This window comes from Pygoscelis adeliae, unplaced genomic scaffold (genome assembly GCF_000699105.1).
Source record: "Pygoscelis adeliae isolate BGI_AS28 unplaced genomic scaffold, ASM69910v1 Scaffold15, whole genome shotgun sequence".
Lineage (NCBI taxonomy): Eukaryota > Metazoa > Chordata > Aves > Sphenisciformes > Spheniscidae > Pygoscelis > Pygoscelis adeliae.
Genome location: NW_008824988.1, coordinates 6,269,845 through 6,279,625, shown reverse-complemented (window position 1 = coordinate 6,279,625; position 9,781 = coordinate 6,269,845). Strand labels below are relative to the sequence as shown.

General features: G+C 40.1%; 1 protein-coding gene across 1 annotated transcript in view; it reads left to right on the top strand.

The window, feature by feature from the left end:
* Window positions 1-6,636, top strand: part of MIOS (missing oocyte, meiosis regulator, homolog (Drosophila)) — a 13,026-nt gene extending 6,390 nt beyond the window's left edge. The window contains 5 exon segments of the mRNA XM_009326111.1: window positions 294-452; window positions 1,215-1,367; window positions 2,696-2,900; window positions 3,977-4,106; window positions 4,345-6,636. Of these exon segments, the coding sequence (XP_009324386.1) occupies window positions 294-452; window positions 1,215-1,367; window positions 2,696-2,900; window positions 3,977-4,106; window positions 4,345-4,441 (744 nt within the window). The 3' untranslated portion in view covers window positions 4,442-6,636.
* Window positions 6,637-9,781: the final 3,145 nt, after the last annotated feature.

Genomic DNA, 9,781 nt, shown 5'->3' with positions numbered 1-9,781 from the left:
AGGAATGTTTTCTTTTAAATTCACTGAAGTATTTAAAGAATATGTAACCTCCCTCTTTGCACTCCCTGTCAGGAGGCTTAAAGTTTGTTGACAAATACTTGAATTCTTGCAATATAGTGGCTATAGCCATATAACTTTTTCTGTGTAACATCCAGCGAGCAGCGTATTCTGTTAGCAGCAGACACTCTTAAAGAAAGCTATTCAAATCGTGAAAAGTCTTGTCATATGCCAACATAAATGAGTTACGAAGGGATGAACAGACGGCAAAAGTTAAGTAAATTTTCTTTTTATAGCTGAACAGGTTTATTGAAAAGCTGACGAATGAAATGAAAGATGCTGGGAATTTGGAGGGAATACTGTTAACAGGGCTGACAAAAGATGGAGTTGACTTGATGGAAAGTTATGTTGACAGAACTGGAGATGTCCAGACAGCAAGCTATTGCATGCTACAGGTTAGTGTTTCACTCCAGAATAAATCTTTATAGGGAAGAACTAAATGTAGTTTCTTTAGCAGTATAGATAGTACTGAATCTTGTGAACTAAAAAGTATTTTCTACAATAAATTGGGATGATATGTATCATGCCTGTTTTGTGGAATCAGAAACACTTGATGTCAACTATAAGCATGTATCTTCACTCTCTCTGCTTGAGGTAGCTTGAGGAGATAGTAGGGGAAAGAGGCAGAAAGAAAACATAGTCCTTTTCAGGAGCTGAACTGGGAATCCATTCCCCTGCTTATTGCTGGTGTGTTTCCTGACAGGTTCTTTTTTTTTTTTGCTTCCGGGATTTTGATAGAGAACTGAGGTGAGGTTTTTTGTTTGTCTGTAGGCACTGGGTTTGGTTTTTTTTATGATGGACTTGTCTTGGCCCTCCCACAGTTGCAGCAATTGCCAGCACTGTGTTTAACTGCATATGTAATCATAACAATGATATAGACTGTGTTATGTGACAGAATTTTATAATCCTTCATCTGACAGACAGGAGTTTTTAGGATGACGTGGCAGCACAACTGTTTTCAACCAGAGAGGCAGACTGAAGAAAATGATTATCAAACTCGCATTATAGTTTAACAGAAAATTAATCTTTTTCTAGACGAATTACACTGTATTATTTCTTGTATCTTATAGTACGCTTTGTAAAGCCTTTTGAAAAAGTGAAGAATAGCTATCGTGTATCTTCAATGTGTGTCTGACATTTTTTCCTGCCTGCTTTAGGGTTCTCCATCGGATGTACTTAAGGATGAGAGGGTTCAGTACTGGATCGAGAACTACAGGAATCTTTTAGATGCTTGGAGATTTTGGCATAAACGTGCAGAATTTGATATCCATAGGAGTAAGCTGGATCCTAGTTCAAAACCTTTAGCACAGGTAAATGTAATTCTTGTATGAAGTATGACCAGTCCAGAAAGGAAGGTCGCATGGTACTTCTGTAGAAAAAAATCGCTGGCTGCACCTTGGCTTTCATGGGGATTCATGTGCAAAAGAAAGATTTCAGCTAAGGCTGCCCTAAAAAGTAGCTGTGGTTTTTTTCAAAATTTTTTTTTAGAAAGGACTTGATAACTGTTTTGATAGAGAGTACAGAAATAGGATAAATAAATTACATTTCTTCATATCTAATCTAGGAAATCAGTTCCCTACCATTTTATTCATGTTCTTTTTTTTTCTTTTCTTAAACCTTTTTCTTTCAAATAACAGGTTGTCTTTCAGAAACTGTAACTTTTCAACACTTTTTCTGTGGAAACTGGGTTTTTTTTCCTCCCATGTTGAAAAACAAAACCAGAGATGTACCATCCAGCTAAATTCAGCATCAGGATGAGGATGAGGCTGAAACCAGGGAATTGAACCAAGAACCAGTTCAAATTGGCTCGGTTTTAATTGAAGCAAACCTTAAAGCTATTTTGAAGCCCTTGAATCTTAAACTGAAAGTGAACAGCAGCAACTTTCATTATCAGTTCTGAACATAAGCTAAACCAAAAACTAACGCCCTGTCCAAATGGTATCTACTTAACATCTGGTGGCATTTTTAGCCAACATGATTTAACCACAGCACCTTCCATTCTCTCATGTCTGCTAGGTATGTGCGTTACAAGCCTTAGGGCCCAAGGGTTTCTAAGGAAGGCTATTTTTGAATTCATGTATCCATCACAGCTGTTTAAGGAGAGCTGCATCCGTACTGCTCCGAGTGGGAGGGAGTTGAGTTTACTGCTCCTTCCTTATGTGATCAACATAAAGAGCCCCTAAAGAGTTTAAAATATGTGCTCCTTGGTATGAAGTCACAACTTGTGGCATAAGGTATGCAGATAGAGATGTTGGGGACTCTAGAGTGGGTCACCTGACTATAAGGAGGGAGAGACCAGGTTTAATTATACTTAATTAAGTAGAGTAAACTTAATTTCTTCCATTACTGCAGATATAGCTTTTTATTACCTTAAATAATACCTTTCCAAGTTTTAGCAATTGTGCATGTTTTTCTGTGCTCTTGAGGTAAGTGAGCATCATTAAGGCCTACTTCTTGGGACTGTGTGCCACATCTATAAGCCAAGATGTTAGGAACTCCTTCACAAGTAGCCTTGGCTTTCCAGGGCACGCTCTAGAATATCTGGTAAATAAGTGTTTGCTAGCTTGAACGAATTCACTCATGGGTGTAGCAAAAATGGAACGAAACCAAAAAATTAATGGGCTTTTGTTCTCTTTAGGTGTTTGTGAGTTGCAATTTCTGTGGAAAATCAATCTCTTACAGCTGTTCAGCTATTCCTCATCAGGGGCGAGGTTTTAGCCAATACGGAGTTAGCGGTTCACCAACTAAGTCGAAAGTTACGAGCTGTCCTGGTTGCCGTAAACCCCTTCCTCGCTGTGCACTTTGCTTGATAAATATGGGAACACCAGTTTCCAGCTGTCCAGGTATGACACAGTGGGTTTTAGTTATTCAGCTAGAGTACTAGTTAGAGGCCTAATTAGCAGTTCCTGTTGGAAGATCTTCTGTTGCACCTTTTTCTTTCTATTTGTACTCATACTGTAAATACTTGTCATTTTGAGGGAGGAAGACTGTAATTGAAAACTCGTTTACATCCCTTCTGATTTTATGGTGAAACCTATGTCTCAGTTCTTTGGTGTCAGACAGTGTGCACAGTTACTTGGTTCTGACAGTTTTCCCAGTGAGGTTGTCAGTGAAATTCCACAGTTGGACAGATGAAAAGATTCAAGTATTGTGGTGGTCAGTATTGTAAGTTTTAAAACTGTAAGAAATGTTAAGTGTGTTTTCTTGAGATGAATTGTAGGGATGCTACAGAAATCTTGGAATGTAAATTAATTGATTTGTAGCTGGAAGAGGAAGAGAGAATAATGTGGTATACTTTCTGTCACTAAGTATGAAAGAATGTATGGGTCATGCTGTCACAGCTAAGAAATATTATGACTAGAATCTTTTGGTTCTAAATGTCTTGGGCTCAGCATTATACAAGGTCTAAATGAAACTGATTTTGTCCGTATTTTTAGGTCGCTCTTGTTATAGAGCCATGAGCAGCTGTGCAGTTGTCATCTATTTATATATCTCCTCATTCTTTCAGTGATCTGTGTTACAACTTCTATATTGTAATTGTTCCAATTCATAACTTAATTTTGTTGATTTTTCTAAAGCAGAACATTTCATGTGTGGTAAAACAGGCCCATAATTCACTGGAACATAAATCAATCACTGAAACACAAATCACTGTTGAAAGAGATTCTATCTGTAAAGTTTGTTTAATAGGCAAGTTTAGCACATCCGTAAGATGTGAAACAACAGCTCAGCAATATAATTCTTGTTTTGGCATTCCACCAGTTCTTAATAATTTTACTGACGTCTCTTTTAAAATCAGGCCACTTCTTCACATAATGTTCCTAATTTCGAATTTATTCTAATAGTGTTACTGGGACTGAAATATAAATGAAGCATAATGATTTACAAGCATATCTGGGGGGGGTTTGCCTCTGCACAGGAGGATCCAAGTCAGATGAAAAAGTGGATCTTAGCAAAGACAAGAAGTTAGCCCAGTTCAACAACTGGTTTACTTGGTGTCACAACTGTAGGCATGGTGGACATGCTGGGCATATGCTTAGCTGGTTCAGGTAAGTTGATGTTAAAATCTTTCTTATTTAACGTGTATGTTGCGCTCAGTAGGACATGCCTCCTTTGCTGTATCTATCATTATAATGTTTTGTTGGTTTAGAGCATATGCAAAACTTAACCATGAAGCTGACTTTTTCTGAGGTACTGTGTCCCTGCACATGCTTAAATGTATAGATTACAAAATTCTTGTTAGTTTTATTTTACCTGTTTTTTCTTTTTTCTGCTATTGCTATCTAGGGACCATACTGAGTGCCCGGTTTCTGCCTGCTCTTGTAAGTGTATGCAGCTGGATACAACAGGGAATCTCATTCCGGCAGAGACTGTCCAGGCATAAATATTGTTTGAAAATGTGGGGCTCTCTAATGGATGTCCATCATAGTCCAAGCATATATTTTAGACAAAGGTCATTTGTGACTTACTGACTGTGAAAAAATAAATTGCTATCAGATTAGTAAAATGATGTGTGTGTGACTGTGCTTGGTAGAAACAGGTATTCCTGAAATGAGCCTCTGGGTATATATAGTGTGTGGTCCTTGTTCAGAGGATGGAAGCAGTTCAGTTCAAAAGCACCCCTGGAATTGCGGACTCTTTGGATTTGCTAAAATCCAAAGAATTTTATTAAAGTTTTCAGGGTAATGCTGATCGGCCCTTTTATTTGTTTTCCAAACAAAGCAGTGTTCACAGCGAATATGCTGTGAAAGTGGGCCTTCAAAATAAACAGCTGAAGAGTGTTCTTCAGAAGATCGCAAAGTGATGCTGTGGATTCCTCTGTTCATTGTTTGATCACACTTTCTTGTATGCAAATGATTGTTTCCTTGTAAGTTCATTCAAAGTGCCACTGTTAATTGTATTCTAAAGATTTTTATTTTAAAGACAAATCCATTTCTTTCTGTTCTCAAGTTTTGTTAATAGTAAAGCAATATCTTTGCAATTCAAGGTCTTATTTAATCTACCTACATACCTAGCTGATGTGAATTTTAATGCTAAAGAATTTGGGGGTTTTGCCTCCTAGCGATGTCTATATCCTAGAGAAGAGTTCCCTGAAAAGTCATGTGTCTGTTTCAGTGCAGAGTGCAGGTAAACTATAGGAGGTTTCGTTTGATTGATTAGTTTTTAACGTAGTACTGTGAAGATCTGAAATCTCAAGGACTGGAGACTTGTAAATATTTAAGTTTTAAACTACATGCTGAGTTTTGACTACAAAAATATTTGAAGACTTTTGGATAATCAGCATTTCCCTGTACTTCTGAAATATGCTGGGAAGTGTGAAATCAAGCTGTATAAATCCCGCTTCTGGTCACTAGCGGACACCGGTCTGCTCCCAAAAAGGCTGCACGATTTTAGGTCATTGACCAGAAGTAGCTCTAGATATGTTACCAGCTGGAATTCAGATTATTTATTAACTTGAGAGAGAGTCAGTATTTTGCTAATACTGTGCTAGGAGCTAATCGGTATTGTTGTCCTTGATTTTGTAGGCAACAAAATTCACACAAATTAGGGAAAAAAAAACCTGTTTTAAGGTATGTGATAACAACATCAGTTTACTTGGTGTGTGTTTATTTACTAGTAGAAACAGTATATGAGTTACTTAACACTTGCGTGCTATGAAATACTAAATGGAATGCTAGCAATAAACTGGTACCGTATTGCCAGGACTGTGAAAATTGGTGTTTTAAAAGAGAATATATTGTAATATACCACTAGTTCTAAGTGCTCTAGTGTAGTTGCAACAAGATAGAACGTGGAGACGTTTTCTGTAGACGTACATGATTACGTTCAGGACTTTGGGTTATATTTTCTGATGTAGCATTAATGTTGTAATACATCTGCTACATTTATTCTGATCTAAAATTCTTGCCTGATTGACAAGGATCTTTTTTAAGTTAAAAATCTAAGAGGTACTTGATATTTGCGGGCATGGGAGAGCAGTTACTTTTTTTTCTTGTTAGAATATTTATTTCTCTTTCCAGTATTTTTGCACACTTCATGTTGCTGTTGAAGAGCTCTTCAAAATGTTCTCCATTTATAAGTGTAAGCTGGGGTTTAATGTATGATACCCTAGTTATATAAATACAGGCAATAAAACTTTTGCTTTATGGAAATGAGGATTTGTAAGTGTCAAGGATATGTTTTTATTCCTCTGTAGTAACAATGTTTAGTAAATTTTCCCAATAAATTCCATGTCCGGGTGAATGCAACTACTAACTTACAATGTCTCATTTTCTTATGTAAAGAAAACTCATTTATAACATTTTCGACTTGACTATACGTGTTTGTGTCAAATTCTGTCATTTCATTAAGTTAGATGCTTACTTTGATACTCAGCATGTCTTTGAAATGTTTTGGATTATGAATGTGTGCATATTCTGGCACAGTATAGCTATCAGTTTTGGCTGTTGTAATTGGTAATGAGGCTTTCAGGCCAGTAATGACACTATTTGCAAAATTTACAAAGCAAGAGGTGTATGTTTTTTAATGATGAGATTTCTTCCTTGTTTTGCTTTTAAATTAATAAAGCTGTGATTTTGGGGATGTTTTGTTGTCTTCTAACAAAGTATAGCTACAAACATTTTCTTAGCTGCAGGTACTTTTATGTTTACCGTTTTTCTGATCTGCTCAACTCTGATAGAGTTAACTAGATGACGGTTGACTTGCGTGCTACAATGTTTTCACCCTATGGTTCACACTGATTACATTAATTATTTTCATTTCATTATATGCTCCAGCCTTGCCTCCCTTCCCTAATTAAGCCCAAGCACTTTCTCTGCTTGCACATGAGCACAACATGAGTTGTGCATGTGTCCATGCCCGAGTGAGGACAGCAGAGCAGGTCTGGTGACAGTGACCAGGGTCAGCCGAGAGTCCAGCGATTGCCAGACAAGTCTGCGGTGACACCCCTGACAAGGCTTCTCCCCGTCTCCTGTGTGCAGCCCTAGGTTCCTGCACGGTACTTCGCTGCACAGCACCGTTCTGGTGCCCTTCCTCGGGTTCCCCACTAGAACTGAATTTCCCCAAGAGAATTTGCCAAATTTTAGTCTGTTCCTCCATTTCAGACTCGTGGACTGCTTTCTGTACCTTAACCAACTGGGACATAAAACCATTCCCTTTCTGGGCCGTCAACAGGGAGGGAAGTCCCAGTAGCTTGCTTGCCCAGGAGGAGGGCTGCTCCCAGCTTCCTTACCTGGGAGTCCTTCTGCTCCGCTGCTACAGGGCTTTGAGCAGGAGTGACTCTCAACCACCAAGTGACGATTTCCATGTCCACCAGACGCTCCAAGGAGAGGTTTGGCTGGAGAAAGCGGGGGCACCTGTATTGCAGCACGGCCCTTGTTATAGTGGCAATCTCTCATGACTCCACGCAAGGGCCGGTGGGGTGCTGCTGCGCTATTGCCCTCCCAAAGGGAAGAGATTCCTTCATCCCGTGTGTAGGTTCCCTAAATAAGACTCTTCATCACGTCCGTTTTATAATTTTTATTTGCAGTTTAGCCTGCTGGACAGCTAAAACAGACTGACGGTTTAAGAATTGTTTCTCAAAACAGCTCTCCAACTTCCAAACAGTATTTCATGAAGACTGGACTGCCTGGCAGCCCCTGCAATAAGGCAGGCTGCTAGCCTTAAGCTGCCTCTTGGTTTTGAAGTGCTTAGTCACCAGCTTCTGCTAAAGCCTAACCTCCACTGCAGCCAAGGAAGGCCAGTGTGGGACCTGCCCAATCCCCTCTCCACCTTTCCAACCGCTATCTCGCCCAATCTGTGCTTCCCCATGCCTCTGGCAGACACGCCTTCGGTACCAGATTCGTTTTTTCCAGTTATGCTTGCTGAGATCAGGATCCTGCTCGCTATGCCAGATGTTACAGGAGGAGAAGGCAACGTGACAGTTCCCCCATGCCAGCGTTAGGAAGGGTGCTCCAAACATTCCCTTAGCAAGGGCAGGGAAAAAGGTGCCAGGTCCCAGAAGTCAGTCACAAGTGTGGTAGGAGCAGTAGGCTCGCTGTCCTGCTGCAAACGGCGGGAACCTCTCCCAGCCAGCCCCGATTATGTCACTCACTTCATACCCTCCTTTCCTCTCCCAGCTCCCACCCCTTACCACCCTCACGTCCTCCCAAAGAAGCCGCCAGCTCCTATTCACACCTTCCATTACTGGCCTGGCTGCTGGCCCTGGTTTTGGTGACATTCCTCTTTGGTGCTTATGATGCAGTTGCCCCGGTGACTCCCCTTCAGCCAGCAACCCACGAAGCTGCTGTTTCCTGTGTTACTATCTGCAAGGTCTGGCAGGTTCTCGCACCTTCATCTTGTCAGTGCAGTCCCAACTCAGGGTTAGCAGGCCCCGTGGTTATTCATTTCCCTTGGGTATCTGAAACGGCTGGCAGTTTCCCGCATTGCTGTCCTGGTAAATATGTGTATGACCTGAGCATGACTTTAATATCAAGAATATCGTACAGTTCCTTGCATTGCTGCTTGTCAGCATAGCCACATAGCCAGGGTAGGCCATTTATTCACAAACCTTGATAGCCTATAGAGAAGCAGATGAATGAAAAGCACATAGCGGAAAGTTGCAGTTGTATACTGCTTGCCGAGCCAGGTATCATCGCTGCGGGGCCGGATGAACTAGAGTCATCTTGACGGACAAAGGGAAACTAGCATTTACCACTGGGATGTGTTCAAACATTTACACACAAGACCACAGACCCAAGGCTGGTCTCTGTATGGGGGTAAGTGCTACAGCCATCTAGCGGTAGACTATTTTATTGGGCCTGGATAGCCTTGGTAACTAACTGTACCTAACATTTTACAGAATATACGTACATGCACAAAATACCAATTTTCTGAAGTAGAATAGTACAAAAGACTTTTAAATGCTAGGAAAGCATGCATGGAGTTATTAAGAATGACATTTTATTCTACTGAACACTAAAATATAGCTGTGATAGCACTACAGGACAGAGCATGGTGTCATGCCACGTGGACCTCATGTTCTTGTTTGCTGCATGAGACGGACTCCTACTTCAGAAGTCCTCCTCCTTCCCAGTGACAGTAACTTTGTCATTGTCTGTCTTCTAAGAAGAGAGGGGAAAAAAATAGATCACCTGTTAACTTGATCATCCACCCAATTTGTAGTGACTTTGATCAATAAGAAGTCTGTAAAACATAAATTCCTTGACTGAAAATGGAGATACCTATAAATAAGCACAAAGCTAGCTATTAAACCTGAAACCTGTTTGTATGAAAGGTTAATGAACATGGCTAAGGTTTATTTGAAATACTTTGAAATATTTTATTTATTAATTCACAAGAGAGTGTTTCCAAAGTTAGATTTTACTTTGATTGTGTTACCTTAAGAGATGTAAGAATTCTGCTACGTGCTGTAAGTAGCCTGGATGGTAACAAAACTGGGCACTTGGGTGGAAGTTTATATGGCTGAAGTCATCATGACAAGCTGGCTCAATCTGGTACTTCTGCTTAGACTCCCACCAAGAATGAAGGTTGTGATGGGAAGTCAATTGCGCTTGACGTCCCCAAGCCTAACTAGACATCTTCCAAGTGTTTACCATCAAGTGCAAAAGGCAAGTACCTTGTACTCCACTTTGTTAAATTACCTGTGTTGGGTAAAATAGAACAGGAGTCACCATACGTCACTGAAAACAGCACTCTAACATGTAATACTGACACAAATAGTTAA